The sequence below is a fragment of the Thunnus maccoyii genome, chromosome 18 (genome assembly GCF_910596095.1).
Source record: "Thunnus maccoyii chromosome 18, fThuMac1.1, whole genome shotgun sequence".
Classification (NCBI taxonomy): domain Eukaryota; kingdom Metazoa; phylum Chordata; class Actinopteri; order Scombriformes; family Scombridae; genus Thunnus; species Thunnus maccoyii.
Window position 1 is genome coordinate 16078468 of NC_056550.1, and position 20479 is coordinate 16098946.

Genomic DNA, 20479 nt, shown 5'->3' on the forward strand with positions numbered 1-20479 from the left:
CAAAGGTATTCTCATGGCAAAACAAGAAAAGGACAGTGAAGGAGACATGACCTTCTATTTACCAAGAGTTGATGGACTGAACACAGTGAAACACATGTGCAAACGTACTCTCATCTTTACATTTTCTACTAAAACTCACTGTTGTATTTCTGAGCACAGATCAGCTGTAGTTTTACATTTGATTATGCTGCCACTCTGTGGCCAAACCAAGAAGCACAATGAGGTCTGGAAAAAAAAAATCAAGCCTGCACTCATGATTGTGCACTATGCGGGTATGCAAACGCCTTACAGACTGAAATCAATGTGAAGAAACTGAGTTTATAATCCCCAATTAAAAAGCCTCAAAGAAAACATTTTGTCATAAAATGCACATTTGTAAACTGTTTAGCAGACATTAAACATACCTGCAAGATTACATGTGACAAGCTTGTTCTACATTCATTTGTGATTTGTGATAACTTGTAATTATTTTAGAAACAATTGTGATGTGGGAAATACAAACATTAAATTAATGTGAACATATTTTACCACTAATTAAAAAGATTTTGAATTAAGTAAATTTGCTATTTATTCAAGTATTTAGTCTTCTTATTGTAAATGTCTCACAGAGAGGGGCACTGCAATATTGCACCAAAATAAAACTTACTGCATGTCACTTATTCTTTATTTAGTTTCAGCACAACTTTACACAATTCTTGTTTGCGCCATCAAACTTGGTGTAGCCGTATAACTGAGCAGAACAGAAATTGGACAAGTACACATAATGCAAACTTTCTATGGAAACAGTCAAAGTCTTAACAATGGTGGTAAAATTTCCCAAAGCACATAAAACATAGCATTTGAACAATTAAAATTAAGTACACGACACTAAACTATAGCACAAATGCAACAAATACCAAGTAGAAAATCAGAAATGCAATCATAAAAATGCATCTATTAAAAAAAAGCTGAAAACAAATTCTAAGCATTGTTGTAAGAAAAGTATATGATAATTATTTGCAACAACTCTGCACTAGCTGGATGGTTTTATACAACATATGCATGCTCTGCATCAACTAACAGTAAACAATGTCATATTCTCTGTAATATCTGCTACTATAAAACATTAAGCTTTGCTCTGGCTCACATTTGGTACAAATACCACACAAAATATACACTTTATACTGGTCATATGTAATGGAGATGTTTGGTTTTGCAGGTGGATGGTGGACAGTGGTCTCAATGAAGCCTTTTTTTTTCAGTCATCTGTGAAATGCCTACATTCATAATTCATGTCCAGAGTCATCTCTCTGTTGTTTTTACGCTAATGAAGGCTTTCATGGGGTGAACACTCTTGGTCACTGTTGTTATGGAAATATAGGACACTAGAGGTGCGTTGTGTCTTTCAGTGGTAATAAGATGTTAGAGTTCAGATAACAAATTCAGCAACACTGAGGAGACAAAGTGGAAATGGAATTTGATTAGTTATGGCTGGGGGCTCAGTGTGTGTGTGTGTGTGCACTCTTGTGCGTCATGCACTCACACATGAAGAAGTTGTATGCAAATATTTAAAACAACATGTTTAGAGTGGCTCTATCAACTTGTTTGAGTGTGTTGAATTTAATTATATTTATTTGACTATGTGACATAATTTTGCTAGAGACTGGCCAGCTGATACTTTGCACATTAATCATAACCTGTCACTGATTCTGGTGTGTGTGAGGGAGCCTGCACATGTAGGTTAAAGCTTTAATAACTCATACAGATAGTAATCTGACAACAGCATGAGACAGGGAGTCACAGGATGGCAAGATGAACTGTTGACTCCCGGAGCAGCGTGGCGATGATGATGATAAAGGAACACCAGAGCCTCTCGAGGATAAGTGTTCTAGCCCTTCTCAAAATTCACGTCTCTCATACAGCCGGAGACAAAAACCACACTTGAAACGCGGCCTCCCAAATGTCAAGGATTATAAGAGAAGGATGGGTCAGTGTCAGCATACAAATTTTGGAAAGCAGCTCGCAATAAGAGGCTGCCAGGGACAAACGAAGAGACAGTCCCTTATTCTCAAAGTCAGAGAAAGAAGAGAAATACTGGAGTAACCAAAAGACACGGATACTTGCTTTCTATTATATTTTTAAACCCATCTTAAGTTAAAAATAGACCCACCCTCTTCTTATAACCCCACCCAAATACAGGGAAATGGTGGTCAGTCAACAGGTGACACACCACAGCCCTAGGGAGGCGAGTAGAATAATAATTTGTGAAATATCATCTGAGCAAGTGTTATACTCTCAGATGACATAAAAAACATGTCGCTGAGCCACTACTCAACTTTCATATTGAATAATTTAGAATCACGCAGTCTGGCATTTTTGATATTAGCAGTTACTTTAACTGCAAACAATTATTACATGACACACCTAAATAATGGTAAACAGAAATTCAGTGCAATAAAAACAGGCATACGGTGACATTTATGTAATTCTGTACATAATTGTAGTAGAATCAATTCTATACATGATAGCAGCACGTTGGTTAGAGGCTGGCTTGGATTATCGACCTAGCCATTACCATTAACAAAATATAAATTATGCATGTAACTATTATGAAGCAGGGTAAAAGCAACACAGACCTACATTTTTGGTTGGTCGCTGACTTAACATTGTTATTCACATTTGCATTTGAATACATTTGTATCAAATGTAAAACTGCATACTGCTCGCACATTAAATCATACTGCTGTACAACAGAATCAATGGCACTGACACTTATTACATTATGTAACTGAAAAAAAAAATCATTACTTATTTACAAGCCAGCCAAACTGAATAACTCTAAATATAAAATCCTCTGACAGTATGTCCGTTTTTTATACAGATATCTACAGTCAAAACATTCTCCAGAAAGAAAATAGAGAAATGCCAGTTTTATCAACAGCATGTTGCTGTTTTACAGCATACGAGCACACAGGTTTGTTGTGATATTTTCACACAGAACTATGGAAACTTGGCACAGGCCCTCTGCTGTAAACTATGTATATAATCTTGGGTCTCCAGGTGACATTCATGTCACCCAGGGGACCGGTAAGTGGACGTTAGTGTCCGTTCTACCACGTCAGAGTCAATACACTGAGGTCCAGATTTCATTATCATTTCATTTACAGCACAGAGCAAACATTTGACCTTTTGATTATGTTGTAATGGATTTGTTCACGGTCGGGGAAACCCAACAATGAATGGAGGTGGATAAAGGGACAGTGCAGTTCAACATGTTTTTCATGTCTGTCTGTGTTTTCTCCTTAACAAGTGACACGTCTATTTTTGAGCTCCTTGTTTAATGTTTAGTAATATACCTTCTGATTAGTGATTGAAAAGGGCTGACTGTTTTCAGTTGCACAGAGATGGCTGTACTATCACCTTCCCCTCAGATGCTGGTCTGCAGGTCACCATTCAGCAGAGTACTTTGGGTCTCTGTGGGGTCGTTCATCATGCGAGACTTATCTTGTCGGCTGTCACTGCGCTCCACCTCATCCAGCCCACCCACCTTCTTAAGACAGAGAACATTCTGGAAACTCTTCTTGAAGTTCTCTGACAGGAAGGCATAGAGGATTGGGTTGGCACAGCTGTTGGCATATCCTAGAACCACCACAAAAGCGAAGGTGCTCCTGAGGATGGGAGTGGTACTGATGGTGCCCGTCACTGAGGTGACGTTGAAGACGTAGAAAGGCAGCCAGCAGAAGACGAACACTGCCACCACGATGGACACCATCCGAGTCACCTTTCTCTCTGAGCGCTTCCTCTTGGAGGAGCTCACCCGGATGCCTGAGGACTTCACCTTGATGATGATGAACAAGTAGCAAAGGCAGATGACCATGAGGGGCAGGAAGAAGCCCAGGATGAAAGTGTAGAACATGAAGGCTGTGTAGTAGGCCTCTTGAGGCTCAGGCCACACGATGGTGCAGAAGCATCCATCGTGCTTTGTGATCACGCCGCTGTAGATAACGATGGGCAGGTTCACCATCAGAGACACCCCCCACACTGTCAGGTTGATAGTCTTGGCCATGCGAGGCTTGCGCCACTTTGTGGACTTAATTGGATGCACCACAGCCAGGTAGCGGTCGATGCTCATGACCATGAGGCAGAAGATGGAGGTGAACTGGTTCAGGGAGTCGACGGTCATCACTACCCTGCAGAGCACTGGGCCAAATGGCCAATGGACCAGCGCCAGCTGGATGGCGATGAATGGCAGGCCAAGCATGAAGAGCACATCAGCCACTGCCAGGTTGAGGATGTAGATGTTGGTGACTGTCTTCATCTTGGCGTAGCGCAGGATGACGTAGATGACGAGGGCGTTTCCACAGAGCCCCACCGTGCAAACCAGAAAGTACATGCAGGTGATGACCACCGTGCTGGTTCTGTTGAAGCTATGGTCTGTGTAGTTCCCATGGATGTCTGACTCATTGCCCTGCATGAAGCTGTCATACATGAGGTGCTCCGACAGGTTCGGAGGGGATGATGGAAAGATCCAGGAGTCCATGATGCCTCAGTCTCTTTCTGTCTCACATGGATTATGACATCCCACCTGCACATGAAGACAACATGTCAATAACAGTATAAAATACTTAAAAATGACCTAAATCATTTTCACGATATTGATATATTAGTCTAGTTTACAGAGAATAAAATAACGATTCTCCTTGATATTGATTCTGATATTGATTTTTTGCCTTCTAGAAGAAGAAAAGTGAGAACCATGATCATCATCTTCATCAGATATTGAATGTGATCTCTCTTCCTTCCTCTATTCAGACCACTTAAGGACGGATGTTAGAGTGTTGACCCAATTAATTTGAATATAACGAGTGGCTATCACATGACATTTTGCAATAACATTGTTCTCATGAGCAACAAGTGCAATAATGCCCGTCATGAGTTCTTTTCCAATCACCCTTATGGCCTGGAGGATTTTATGGATTTTGCGTCTAAATCCTCTTCCCTGAGAACAGACCTGATTGATAGCATGTGTGAAGAATAGTGCCCCAAAAGCTTATAGGCAGTGCTTACTACCTGAGACCAAACCTTCATTGTGTGTTTGTTTGGCCAGGCACTGCTACCAAGGGAAATCACTACACACCCTACAGTCATAAGATCTCCCTGGGGAAGGGTTGCCCTTCACATGCTGCTAAATGATCAGCTGTGACAGGTTATACTGAATTCTTTGCTGACACATTTTTTTTCAATTTATTAGGGGGTGGGCATGGGATGTAAATTAATCCCAGCCTAAGTAATTGAACGAGGGGAATCACTTTACTGCCAATAGCCTAGCTGCAGTCATATTGAAGTGCTTGTCACTGCCAATGCACAGGAGGCAAAGCTGGTCTGACAACTTAGTTTGGTGCCAATAACATAAGAGGTTTTATTATGCCAGTTTATCATTTTCTCCATGGCAGCAGGATAGGATGGACACTGCCTGGAGTCTTATTTTTTTTGGTGACCAATTGTTGGTAAAGGGTGTTCGTAAATGTGTCTGTCTGAGTCAGGTGGACGGACAGAATATTGCATAATGTAACAGTTGGAAACACACTGGGGGGAAACATGTTTTGTTTGTCTTGCATAATATAAACAAGCATATGATAATTAATTATTCCTATATAAACAGCACAACCGACCACCAAAATAAAATACTGTGTCCTCTAAAGCACTTGGGTAAACAATAAATTGAATCTATCACAAATCAAGTATGAAACATATTCTATCATGTGCTTGCACACCTATTATAATATGGTGAATACTATTTTATGAGCTGCTACAGCAAATTGTTGTATTTTAGCTTCTGAGAATACTGTAAAACAAGTATTCTCTCTATAAAAACAGAGCCAGCACCTACAGTCAAAAGAAAGTGAAAAAGTGAAAGTGATATGTCATCAGAACTGGCTAGTAAAATAATATTTTAATAAAGTGGCCTCAAAGTTTTTTCATGTAGCGTTTTTCTCCTCCACTGCTCAAGGCCACAAATTCTGCTTCTCACCTTTGCTTTTAGCGGCTAAAAGGTAGAAAATGGACGTTCAGCTGAATAAATTATTACATGCTGATAGTCAATCATGAAAAGCCAGCTTTTGGAAAATGAGAGGGATGTAAAGTCAGAAATTGAATTAACAATGCTGGAAAACTCTGGACAGACTCAGGTGAGAATACTGTTTTTGGTTTTGTGGTATGAAATAATGACTTTGTTGCAAGAAAATATTCATTTTACCAAAGGCAAAATTGCATGCTAGAACATTGACACATTAGGAACTGCAAATACATTTGCATTAGTGATAAACATTTTGAGCAGGTTGAATTTTTTGCTACACTGAATTTACCTGGAATGATCACTGGTGATATTCTATTTCATCAACAGGCATATGTGCATCTCATGTGACAGTTCGCAAAATGTCACTGGATGTAAGTCAACAACAAAGTGAAAATCTTACCTACAGTTGGATTTAATCTCACTGTTGACAAAATGCGCCACTTCTGTAAGAATGGAAGTATTTCAGTGTTTATGGTAGATTCATCTTCTCCATGCATGCATATCCCTCAAGTTTGACTAGGCGGTATCGAAGTGGAAAATCTCTCTGCGGTGTGAATTTTACTTTTGATAATCCCATAATGTAGCCTGCATTACGCACGAGGAGCAAATGACATGAAGATCGGGCACGTACAGAAAATAAAAAAACGCCACTTGCTGGCTGCGAACAAAGCTCCGATGCGCTCCTGCTGTGACGCGCACTGTGCGTCTCCAGTTGGAGAACGCGGAGATGTTAAAGGACACACATTAATCAGCGACGAGGAGGTGCTGGAGAGGCTCACCTCTAGGCGAAAGAGAGGCAGCCTCCTGTGATACAGATATCCAGTCCTGCATACAGATGGAGATGATTTAAATAGAGCATATACACGTTAATGGAATCTCGATAAAATTCAGTGGAAGCTGTATAGTAAAATTCAACATTTTGATAAAGGGAAAATTCATTGGGCACCAAGACTAAAAAAAGATGTAGATTTAAATTGACACCCATTAACAAAATGAAAACATAGTGGGTACTTTAAGCACATCATAAAACTTTCCTCAACTATAATCCAGGCGTAATGCCTTTTCCATATTTTGGCAACATTTTTACTGACATTTCTCACTGTGTCAGTAATGGTTGAATAAAACTGACACTGTGTTGTGAAACCCAGAAAATGGTCTTAAGAATTATGTTGTCTTTAATCATGTTAGATGTCAAAAGGCATCACACTTTGCCAAGCATTACGCACGCTCACTCCATTTATTAGTTATAATTTAAAAGCTCTTGGTGAGTAAAACTAGCGGGAACAACATGATTTCTCACACAATTATCACACTGATTTTAATATTCCAACTTAACAAATATTAAATTGTGTGTCTGCAAAGCGGTTAGTTCCAGGTCTGAAAAATGAACCAATGTGGAAGTGCCTTAAATCTGCATTCTTTCTAATGGCCATCAGAGGGCGACTCCACTGGCTCCAAAAATAAGTCCGTTTGTATAGAAGTCTATGAGAAAATGACCCTACTTCTCACCTGATTTGTTACCTCAGTAAACACTTTCCTAATGAGTTGATGGTCTCAATCGCTAGTTTCAACTCTTCCGCCATACAGTATGATGTTCATTTTATAAATTATGGTCCCATTTAATTTAAGTTTGATGATGAAGTAGGGTACGCTATAGGGTGTGGCTACGTTGTGATTGACAAGTCGTCACCCGGCTACATTGTTGGTTACTAACGTAAACATGGCGTAGCCGTCGCTATTTCAGTGTGTTTTCAGGTCATGACATTTAATTTAGACATTTTGGTCGCCTAAAGAGTCTTGTTCAGAGTTTGGTTGTACTGAAGGACCTTCTAAGGAGTCGGATATTTAGTGTTTCCAGTAAGTTAATTTTGATTTAATGGTTTTACTTTTAAGCCTGTTTTTTGCTAGCGAAAATTAGCATTAGCATTATCACAAATAACCATAGACTGCAAATACGCCGTGCTAACCAAGCTAGTAGCTAACGTTAGTGCAGCTCCACCTTCTAGTCCCAATATGGTCACTTTTCATCACTTCTGGCTCTAAAAATCCAAGATGGCGACGGTCTAAATGCCAAACTCGAGCCTTCGAAACGCGAGTCCACAACATGGCAGCTCTGTCCATTATTTTATTCAGTCTATGGTGCTTTCTCCACCTTTAGATTCCAAAGCTTATGGCGCCCCACCGATGCTAATGTTGGCCAGATGCTGCATTGCAAGTCCTTAGTCCACTGTCACTTTTAGTAGATCTTTCCAGCCATCACAGGGCAGCACGGAGCGCAAAGATGCAGACAAGCACTCATATCATCAGAGCAAGTGATGTTTTAAATTAATATTTAATCAACAAGTGTTAAAGCAGAAAGTTTGGAAGGATTCTTGCCTCAACTTCGGGCTCTCCGTGTCTATCACACTGAGTTGTGGTGGTTAGTATACTCTCCCCACATCAGCTCCACCCAACATTTGGCTTTTCCTGATTTTCTGCAAGCAGCTGGTTATGATGGTGAGTAATCAACCTAAATCGGAAACATCCCTTGGCAAACTTGCAAGTGATGTCACAGATGCCCATATTTTTCTAACACCTCAGCTTGTGATAGGGATCCAGTCCTGTGAGTTCACATCTGCTGTGGAGGTTAGTCAGATTTCATCATCTCTCAATCTTAATGTTATTTTGTTTTCATTATGTAAATCTGAAGTTGCACGGATGGAATTAATCAACAATGACAAAAAGAGAAGTTTCATGTGGTGAGTCCTTTTGTGTGGACTGTCATGCTATGTTGCATTTGGCATCCCCCAATGTCAGTGTGAGTGTGTGTTTTTGAGCAATAATTGTATGTCAAAAGATTATAAATGTTTTCTCACATTTTTAGAAACAAACTGCAGCATTTTGTCTCTGTCAACAATATTCTTAAGGCCTTGGCAGCATCTGTCCACTAAGTGGTACTTGTGGCAATGTTCAAGTGGTTATAAGAAAACCAAACAATAGCCTTCAAGCAAGAGACTGACAGGGAAATGTTTGGGGCATTGGTCAGTATGACGGCACACCATTAGAGTGCTGCTCAACTTCCCTCACAGCTGCTTAGGCAGGCCATTGTACATGTACAAGTCCTGCTGCCCTGACATTTCTCTACCTGGTCCTTGACCTGCAATATGAAGTGTTCTAATCATCTTCTATAAACTCATATCATGGCTTCTGGGCCATAGGCCATCTGTAGTTTCATAAGTGATATACACACATGTAAGTTGAGCTTGTAGGCCTGCTTGTATGTGGGCACTTCTGCTCACAGTTTATTTATCCAGTTGCAGTGACCTTCCTATTTCTATTCTTATCTGATGACTGAATGTCAAATCATTCAAGCTAGAAGTCTCATCAACTGCTTAGCTGTCACTACAAACTCCTGAGCTAGATTCAAACGTGAAAAGGTCCTTCACACAGCTTATCACTACAAGTTATAAAATTTGGAGGCAAAGTTGTTGTTCAGCACCTTCCAAAGAGCCTTTGTCACTCCAGTTCATTCAAGTGAGGAGTGGGTTGAGTCATGCAGTGTTGGGAAGTGAAGCCTTGATCTGTAGATAGAAGGGTCAGCCTCAGTGTTTTGACGGAAACAGTTTTTACTGACCTATAGTTCCTTAATGGTTTGACTAAAGTGATGGAATAGCATATGTCACTCAGATAACTTGTTATCTGTGTTGTGTCATTGTTGAGAGTGGGTGCTTGGTTGAGATCAGAGTAAAAAAAAAAGCATTTAGTGTTACCTGGCGTTACTGTATCGGAGGAGATGTGGCGGTCCACAGAAAGACATTTGTATTGAACCCATCACTCTGATTTGTGGTCAAACAAGCAAACTTTGCAATGTCCATGATTACGCGTACTTGTCTGAGCCTGCTGAGTGATTCCACATTATTCTTTGGCTAAAAAGTAATTAAATGAGACCCTGAAAACCAGCACATCTCAATTGTAAGAAACAATGGCAGCCAGTGGTAGGTTCTCTCAGTCTTTTTGAAGTCTTAATGCCGGTATGAACCTTGCATAGAGCTGGCGAAAAAGGTCATGGAGGAAATTAAACAGATTAGGGCCTAAGTGTAGGGAAAGCAGTAATTTATTATCAGTTACCTTGCCATGAGACCGAACAATCAATGACTCATTAACTTGACTTTGTGAAATACAATATGGGTAATTTGAAGTGATATAATAATTTTGCTTTGACGTTCTAACTACTATGGTGTTTTCATTTACCGTCTTTGACTGTTAGGGCTGTTTAAGATTTAAATAAAGGTTTAATGGTACACACACAAACCTAAAGGGTCCGTCAAGTGGCATTGTTTATCAGTATTTTCCCAGAGTGAGACAAGCAAGCCAATACATACTGTCACTGACTGACTGTCACTACTGTCTTGATGGCTCCCTGGAAGGATCTGCATTTCCTTCACTGATATTGGTGATATAAAGCAGGAAAGAGCTTGAAGCCCCTTTCTTTATTTGCTTTCTCATTACTGAGGCATGATCAAGCACCTCTCTGGTTCAGACCCCGAATTGAAAGTATTGATTATTCATGAAGTAGGGGGAAACTGTCAAACAATTAATTGCCTGAGGCAGCTGCAAAATATTCAACAGATACCACTGTCGCTTGGGCATTTTTGTAATGATTATGCTATGAGAGAAATGCATTCTCTAGGTGTATTAAAAGGTATTATTGCAATATGTTAGCACGGAACAAAGGTGCATGTATGTTCTGCAGTGGCTTTAAGCAAACCTTTACTCATTTTCAGATTTAAAGAAGAGTACGATTGTTGGATTTGGTAATAATTGGTCTGATGAAGTTGCTCTAAAGCCTGTATTATTGTTGCTTATTACCTTCTTAGGTGTAGTGTCAGCTAGGTGCATTAAACTGTGATATTCTTCCATGTACAAGGCTTAGCTTCCTGTCTTAATTCTCCTGTCTTTTGAAGATGCTATATTTGCTTTTCCAGAAAGTCTGTTAGTCAGGGTTCATTCGGTCCATTTCATGTAATATTTCTTGGATTGCTGAGTGAGTCACTTCATATATTTTGTCCGTCCAATTTATGGTAATGATACTTTTGGGGTTGATTGACTGGAAAATCAATCAACTGCAATGTTATTATCTCAATTCATCTCTCATCTTTTCTTGGCAGGGTAAACCGACAGTAAGCTACTGACGTCGTGACTCTTCACTTTTTTTGAAAGTGAACTGTTGTCATGGACTGAATTCAATTTTCTTTTTTCATCTATTACGCTGTATTATCATTATTATTATTATTATTATTGTTATTATTATTGTTGTTTTTATTATTATTATTACGCTTGCAAATGTGCTCATATAAAGAAAGGTCAATAAAAGCCAAAATGAAATGGGCACAAATAGAGCCAATAGTAATGTAAATGATTATACACAATAAGGTGTCCTGGTAGGAACAAAAGGACAATATGAGACAAAGTGGGGCTTCCTCCATAATGTCTGTGTCATAAGGACACCTTTGAATGTATTATCGTCCTCATAGGGACACTTAACCCTAAAAATCTTCAACCATTTTTCAAAACTCATAGTTTGATTCCTGTCACCATTAAGAGTTAATAATCATAAATCAATATAAAGCATACGTTGCTATGTTAATCTGCAGTTTTTGCACACAGATTTAGAAATCGGAAACGTAGAAATATATTTTCTGTGGCCTCAGTATAAAAACAACAATCCACCATGTTGCTACACTTTGATTGTGACTCTTATCTAAAAAAATAGTCTCAGTTACAAACCTCGGCCAAGCTGTACAGTCTGCTCTATGTGTACTCTTTACACATTGCTGTTTATTTACATAAAATGAGTCTGGCTGCTGTGATAAAGCCTGTTAAGGCTAACTCTAGCTCCTAGGAGACACAATTGTGGTGTCCAGGTGATCCTAGAGGATGTTGTTTTGACCACTATTTGTGTTTTCCTGATTGCTCTGTTTAAAAAGCCAGTAATAAGACAGGCAGAGATGTAACATATCCTCCTTTATATTTACCAAGCTCTATGCTAAATTGATTTGTTCTGTACATCTCTACATTTGCCACTGTCCCTTGAAACACTGTCCTACCACACCTTTTCCTTGATTGCTATTAACAGTTATATAAATATTTATACCAGTATTAGATTCTCACATTAATTACTCTGTTTAATTTCATATGAAACTTCCATGAACAACAGACTTTTGAGGCCCATGACATACAATTTTTGACAACCCTGTGTTGATTTAGCTGTGACTATTTTCGTTGAGTGTCATCTGAATCTGTCAGTGAATACTGACTTCTGCTATGACAGTTGTTCAGTTTCAACTTATGTTTTTTCTGCCAAACTATAACTTTTGAAACTAGGTCTCTTGCCATGTGAAAAAGTTTTGCTGAATATTTATAATTTGGTAGTTGCCAGAAATCTGCTTGAATATATATAAACATAGAAATGTTGGGTGTAGTAGCTACCATGGCTTGAGGCTAAAGTACCGATGACCACTAGATGCTGGCTCCAAAAAATCCCTGGCTCCAACTGACTCCCATTCAAAAAGCCTCAGCTTCTCTCTAGAAATACTCCTTATAGTCTCAATCGCTAAATCTCGGCTCTCTAATAAGATATGAAGACTTTTCGGTAAATTTTGGTAAGTTTAATGTTACTTGATAACAGTACTTGCCTTGTTAGCACAATTTAGCCAAATAACATTAGCCCAATTAACTTTTTTGTCAAAATTATTTATTGTGGCTGTTCATTGGCCCCCCCACCACAGATTTGATGTTTTGAGAACTTGAGTTGTGGTGACTCCTGAAGAAACTTGAGTTCAAATTAAAAGGTTCCAGTGTGACATATTCAGGCATGTCCCTAAGCTTTCATGAATCACAGGTATGATAGCACTGTGCTGTTCATTTTTCCAGCAGGTACAGATAAAAACTGTGGGTGATAACCAAACTGGGACCAGTCTGAATCTGTGCTCTCAGAAATGGATGATGAGAGATACTCTAAGTTTAGATTGACTGCAAATCAGAGGTCTTGATAGAGAATATAAATACTAACTAATTCCACATTTCCCACAATAGATATACCCATGACATTTGACAAATCAGCGTGCTAAATCCAAATTAATTACACATTAATCTGTATGGTTGTACTGCTTTGTCTAAAATTGGATTATAAATTAGTTTGTGATTGAATTTGTGGGTCATGTTGAGATAATACTGCAGTAGGAGTGTTGGAGGAAGTGCTTTCTTTCCTGTGTGGTTTAAACTGATGACCGGCTTATTTGCAATATTAATAACCTGTCAATCAAACATTGACAGGTAGTGAGTAGTTTTAATATTTTTCTGAATATAGTATTGCAACTATAGAAATTGTAAATGCAATTATGTCTGTGAAGTAAAGTAACATAATATGTTACAACAGAGACACTTAACGGTGTCACGTCCACACAGACACTGTTCAATGTCCTGTCACCTGTTTGTATATAATAGCTGACAGCTGGCCAGTTCCTGGCTGTAGCTGAGTGCTCAGAGGCTTGTCACAACCTATTATCTGGCATGCAAAGCAGCCGCTGCTCACTTTTTTTTTTTTTTTGCTGTTTATGGTGCAGAGGAGAAAAAGGACTGCTGGTTTTAAGGCTGTTAAGTGTGATTGATTGTGTTTGCTGCAGATTGTGCCACCAGACTTCTTAGGGCTCTCAGTTTCAATCCAAAACTCTGTTAATCCCCTTCTGGTAACAATTGCAGGGAGTAAATCTCTTTCATCACATTCATTCTCAAAGCATTAAAGATCAAACTGAAAACATATACTTTATGAGCAAGATGAGACATTAGAGAACATCCAAAGACGTGACTTGCAATCATTCCTTGTGGACTCCTTATTGCTATTTTGGTTGGCATGTTGTGTTTTTCTTTTTTAGTTTCAATTCTCCCCGTCAAATTAATTTTCATTTTTGTGTAATTTTCTGTTGAACATACTAATTAAAATGCAAATGAAGCCTTTGAATGCTCAATACTATTTTCAGACTTCATGATCAGTGCCGTATCTGAGCTTGGCAGCTAGCTCACAACCTTTTAGATGTATGTGGGTTGGCATCTGAACGTCTGTATTCCAGTATGTCTTCAGGGTGAGTGAGAGTATAGAGTATTGAACGTTAGTCCATAACCAGATTTTTTTTTCTTTCAGAATACTCAGCATTTACTTTTCTTCTTGGTATAGATTGAAAGGGCCTCTAAATAGTTTTCATCCACTTTTCATGCCAGGCTTCAGAGAGAGTTTTATGAACTTCATAGTCACAGCTGTGACATTGTCCAACTCACATTTGCTTTCAAGGATTAATGGCTGGTTATAGCTAATACATGACAAGACCATTTGTATTTCTGGTAAACAGTAAGCTTTTTAGGGAGTGAATTCAGCCCTGAAAACACACACACAAGCCATTAGAAATTTAAAACCAGTGAAATGAATCATTAAAACAGCAAAAAATATTTTTCAAAATGATTAGGCTATAGAGTATGAATTAAGATTTTAATCATGAAGTAACACTGAAACAATTCATCATACACTTTTTTTCTGTTCAGTGAATAACTAGCCATTTGAGCCTTGGTGTTCCTGTTTTTAAAGGCCCCCTTCAGTCAGAAATGTGTTTTTCTTGTCACCTGACTGTGATGTTGGAGCTTCACTGTGCAGAATGATGTAGGACCCTATGTACATCATGTGACAGTAAAAGGCTGTTGTCAAATTAATCTGCTGAAGGTGGAAAGTTTCTCTGTGCTCACCAAAAATCTTGAGTTTAAGGCATGTACCCATAGATATAGAAGCGCAGATAACCGCTCTTGCAATTTGACATGCATCTGCATGGTTGCCATATTGGGGCAGTCAAGAGTCAGAGAGGGTAGACCGCCTGGAAAAATGCTGCAGGCATGTGCTGCATTTGGCTTTACAAACAGACAAAGCATTCAAAACAGGCATAGCAGTATAACTTTTCACAAGTAAGTGGCAATTTTATTGTATTTTTCTGTTATGTAAGTTAGTGAACGTGCAATATCACTTCAGACTATCCTGAAAATGACCTGACACTCTCGTGACGATGGCTACCTAAAGCAAACATGACGTTACTGAATAATTGTTAAAGCACTACATGACTAGGGGTAAACATGATATTTACTTAACAATGACCTCATTCTTTGTGTAATTTACTTAATAGAAAATTATCAGTTGGAATGTGTTTGTGCTCATGAGATCATACATGCTAGATCTAGTAAGCCATATTTATGCTGCTAGCTTAATGCACTGGCTGCACCATTCAGCTACATGCCAGAAGTAAATCTGTGATGGCCTTGTTTTTGTCAGAGGTTCCCCAAAGATCCTGGACTAAGGAAAGCTGGGGCTCTAGCTGTCAGACGCAAGGATTTTGAGCCAAATGGTACTTTCAAGGTGGATGATTTTGACAGTACTGGGCAAAGTGTGTGTGTGTGAAGGAATGTGTGACCATCTGAACAAGGTTAGTGTATTTTCAAGTCATAAGGTTATGGTGTTCATTTTGGAAAATGGTGTTAATATACAGTATAGTGGACATTGACTGGAATGATGAGCATACAAATTATCTCTTGCTAGCATAACTAGAATTACCACTAAACCTGATATTGAAAGTAAACGTCTCTTTACGATTTCTCTAATATTGATTTCTTCCTTAATTTGAAGGTGCCCAATAAAGCCAGATTGACAAGGACATCAACACAAGCTGGTGAGGTAAGCGTTAATCCTGTACCTGTGTCTGAATCTCCTGAAGTGCTGAACACATCAACCTCGGTAAGTGTAACAAAGTAGTTCTTATCCGCAGCACTTTTGTATAGCAATTACCCAACAAGTGTTATATTTCATGAGGTCATCATTGATGATCAAGTCAAATATAAGATAGCTGAGGCTCAAGAAAGAGTTGAGGAGCTGCAGAGGCAGTTTTGATAAACAAATCATCAATCATGTGGATATAATGACCAAGTGGGTAAAGGCAAATAATAGAATAGCTAGAACAGTCTGGTATGTTTAGAAAATTACATCATTTTAATGTAATGCTGCCTTTAAAACCAGAAAAAGACATTAATGCCATATCGCGATATTACGATATCCAAAATCTAAGACTATATCTAGTCTATATATTGATATATTTCCCAGTCCTAAGAGGATGTTATGAGGATCATTTTACAGTGTTTTGGCAGACTCGGATATTCAGACGTGTTTATTCGAGCCAGAGTGGGTTTGGGGGTTGGGTGTCAGAAGCTTGCGCGCAATGCATCCTGGTACATGTAGGCACTGCCGGCATGTCTCTGCGAGCAGGAAAACTCTCCTTTCTCAGTCAATGTAGCACACACTGAGGAATTTATTGCTTCAATTGACCTCATTTACCATCATCACTGATTGGACATCCACATCCAACAAGGTGAAATTTCCCATTAAGACAACAGCAGTAATGTAACTGACTCGCTGAAGTAACTAATGCAAGTACTGTACTTAAGTACACATTTGAGGTACTTGTACTCTACTTGAGTATTTCCATTTCACACTACTTTTTACTTCTGCAATAGAGAAATATTTTAGTTTTTACGTTACATTTATTTAATCTTTTTAATTTCTTCAGGCCTCCCACCACCAAGAGCCTTTTAAACACGACACGAATACCTGTAAGTGTGATATCAACATAGCAACGACATGTGAATGTGTTTCAAACATGTGAACAGTAATTGACATTGAGTTATAACTATTCAATCAATTATGATCATAAATTGATAATGGGTATACCTCGGATAATCTATTTCAGCACACTTGTTTGCTTCACATCTACACATGAAAGTACAACCTGAATAGTAGTCACTGTGTGTGACTTTCTAATCTCATGAAACCAGAATTGGTTTTCACTCTTCTTTTCAGAGCCCAGAGATGATAGATAATGTAGTTCATGGAGGGAGGCAGGCGTCGGCTCAGATTTCTCAGGTGGGCTCTGCCTTAATAAGCATTCAGTGGCACTGACCACCTTGCTTGGCTGTCTCTGGCGAGTCACAGATGGCCAAGCAAGTTGGCAGCATCCCCTCGCAGGAGTTCCTGATTCAACACTCACTATGGATAAACAAAGCTTTCTTCTTTCACACAGTTGCTTTTGTTTTTATTTCCCTTGTCAGTATAGATCTTGAACTTCTCTTAAAGAATGGAAAATTGCCGCTGCACCTTCATACCAACACTTACCATCCTTTCACATCTAAAATAGACTATTAGTTGCCTATTCTTGTGCAATTTTACTGTATTGCCTTAAAGTTTTGTTTTAATCTTACTAATAACTGGAACTGCTTCAATCATACTGTCACAAATTAATTATTGTCTCAGATATTATAAAAGATTTTACCCCTGATACCTGCTGGGTTCCATACAAAGTTCAGCGATGTGATGAATTGGTTTGTACTTTGCAGATTCTCCTCTAATAAATTTGTGTATCGTGCCACATTAAAAAAACATGACTGTTGCTCAGCTGAAAATGAAGATGTATGATTGTGAGATTATTTTATTTATAAATTGCCCTGGGATCATGGGAAAACTAATGAAGTGAATAACACAATACTGACTGCCTCAGTTCTGTTTCTGCCTCTGAGATAGATTAAAACTTGATACATGAGGGCTAAATATTATTAAAGCTACAAATGATAAAGCACCAGACTGCTAATGTTGTGCACAACATGATGTTTGACTCCATGAATGATACATTTTCAGATAAAATCACACTTCCACTGTGCGCCTTTAAACTGACAGTTAGCTGCTATTACACTTCCTGAATCAGAAGACATTAGTGCTGCTCACAGTATATAATAATGGTAATTCTCCAGCATTACAGCCAAACAATATAAGTCATAACCTTGTTGCTTTCTAACTTATTTCTATAGGTCAGAATTTTTCTGTGTAAGGAAAAGATTTAATGGAAATCTTAAAAGTAGTCCCTCCAGGAAATCACGATCTTGTGATCACAATAATTAATGCAAATTCAACGATTCTCTGCAATATTTGTGGGGGCTTGCAATTTTGCAAAATTCCCATGATTTCTTAGCATTAAAGATGCTAGCAGGAAGATTTTGACATCAATATATCATTGTAAATTTAATGTCCATACCTTGCAATGACAGGAGTTCTGCTGAAGGCATTACAGCACAAATTAAGCCTTTCCAGACAAAACATGCTATATCAACAAAAATAACTTTATAGCAAGGCTCTTCAACCTCTCCTCTCATCATCAAAACAAACCTCATGCCAGAAAAAATGGGACAGGAAAAAACAGCAAAACAAGAAGTGACAGGGAAATGTGGTCTTATCATGAAAATTAGGCCGCCGCCAAAAAAAAAAAAAGCAATTTTTTCCTTAGCTTGCAATTTTTGCCAATTCCTGCAATTTTGGCGCAAAAAAAGTTGTTGCTGTGTTGTATTTTGCATGCCACAACCTGTTGCAGTTATGTTTTGTTTTATAACGAGTTTCAAATTTTATTAATTCAGAAAAGACATTTGAGTACATGATCAGTCATAAGTGTGTAATAGTGTACAATTATTGCAAAATTATTTATTGGTGCTTTTAGCCTAGATGACAAATATACAGATAACATGAGAATGTACAGAAGAAGAACATTATTTCTGCGGCTGAACCTGCATGTTTGATTTCAGGCACATTTTTTGCTCTTTATGCTATTCTGTTTATTTATGCACATGTAAACATTACTTTTTAGCAGCCAATAACAGCAGGTACTTTAGAGGTTTTGTTTTTTTAATTAAAGGGGACTTATTATGCTGTTCCTTATTTTCAGTCATATATATAATGTTACAATGGATGTTGGATGTTCATATTAAATGTGGCCAAAGTGTCAAATAATGAGATAAAGGTATGTAGCAGTAAGTACTTTCAGCCCGAGCCAATGTCGGCTTGTGACTAATTTCTTTATTTCTTTACCAGTATAAGATAAATAAGGAGTTTTTGGAACTATAACATGCAAAGCTACTCTAGTGGAGTCCTAGAATAAAACTATAGAGCTGGAAATGAGCATAACAGGTCTCCTTTTAATGTAAGTGCCAGGATGAGGACATGTGGATGTGAGCCACAGTCGGTTCAAACCACACCGCAGATGTACTGAAGAATCCAAACAGCTTATTTGAGCCAAAGAGCAACTTATAGCACATTTTGATAAAACTGCATTTTAATTTCATTTTAAGATGGAACTTATGATGGCATGATCTATACAAACCATATGGATGTATAGTATATTTCATCTAACCTTAAAATATGGTGTGATTACAAACCAGCAACAGTTGATTGCATTCAAAACGCTGACTCAGAGGGCTGAGAGATATTTGTAAAGATAGAAGGAGGTTTTTTTAAGACTTCACTTCGTTTTATGAATTATTTTCTTCAGACGGCCATCTGTATTGGTGTGTGTATGTGTGTGTGTGAAGGAGGCTGTGCTACACTTAATTTATTAGCATTCATACTGGGCCAGGGGAGGCAGATCTGGCTGTTCTTGAGGAGAGGTGTAAACAGAATGCACAGCCATCTGCACAACACAGACCTCTCATCTACCAACTACTACTGAAACACCTGCCACCATTTACATTTCATGTAAAAGTAAATTATCACTTAAAATAGCCTTAACTCAGATTTTACAACATTAACATTTTAGGGCATTAATTTCTTCATCATGCTTGGAGGATGTGTTTGTATAAGGCTATTTAACAAGCTATATGGCAGTTGACTCTCTCTGTCTTGCTAATGTACTAGTTTCTTTCTAGACTGAAATTAGTAATTTGACACAAAAACACTAGTGATGTTGGGAACCAGGGCCTGGTGAAAAGGGAGAGGAGCAACCTTTTCAAATTGCAACCTTTTCACACAATTATTACAGAGTTTTATCTGTCTGTATTGTTAAAGAATTGTTAAAGAGTCTGTGTAAAACCACTCTACCACTCTATGTAAAATGTACAAACAATTTACTGTTAAATACTTGCAAATTAATTTGAACTTTCCAGGAAATTAATATAAAATTCAAGGACCTGCAACATACAGCGTTATCAGCCTACCTTCTGAGGGCTAATTAATGCATTCAGATCAATAACAATACTGCATATTTTTTCTCTCCATTACCTTTTCTGATCGTGTTTAAGGAACAGTTCAATTTACATGAGCCGGTGCGACGTCACATATGAAGTAGATCACGAGTGTTGGAAGCAGTTCAGAGGATCGAATTCAACACAAACCTTCCACATCACTCTTCTGTTGTCAATGAGTGAATGCAACACCTTTTCCACTTGTGGTGCAACCTGCTCGCTGGTACTTGTCTTGAATCATGAAAAATGGTCATGTTACATTTCAGAAAGCTGTCCCTCAGTCTGAAACTGCTATAAATAAACCAC

General features: G+C 38.4%; 1 protein-coding gene across 2 annotated transcripts; it reads right to left on the minus strand.

Moving 5' to 3' along the window:
* Positions 1 to 2440: 2440 nt before the first annotated feature.
* On the minus strand, positions 2441 to 8136 carry LOC121883463 (somatostatin receptor type 2-like). 2 transcript variants are annotated; one of them, XM_042391740.1, is made up of 3 exons: positions 8055 to 8124; positions 6456 to 6498; positions 2441 to 4564 (listed from the first exon to the last, which is right to left on the minus strand). In XM_042391740.1, exon 3 carries the CDS (start codon positions 4517 to 4519, stop codon positions 3407 to 3409), a length of 1113 nt encoding a protein of 370 aa, XP_042247674.1. In that variant the 5' UTR covers positions 4520 to 4564; positions 6456 to 6498; positions 8055 to 8124; the 3' UTR covers positions 2441 to 3406. The 2 variants fall into 2 exon arrangements, with proteins under 2 accessions (XP_042247674.1, XP_042247675.1); XM_042391741.1 differs by lacking the exon at positions 6456 to 6498 and having other exon boundaries at positions 8055 to 8136.
* Between the last annotated feature and the right edge of the window lie 12343 nt (positions 8137 to 20479).

Coding starts and splice junctions, on each gene's coding strand:
- LOC121883463 (XM_042391741.1), bottom strand. CDS start 4,519: ATGGACTCCTGGATCTTTCCATCATCCCCTCCGAACCTGTCGGAGCAC.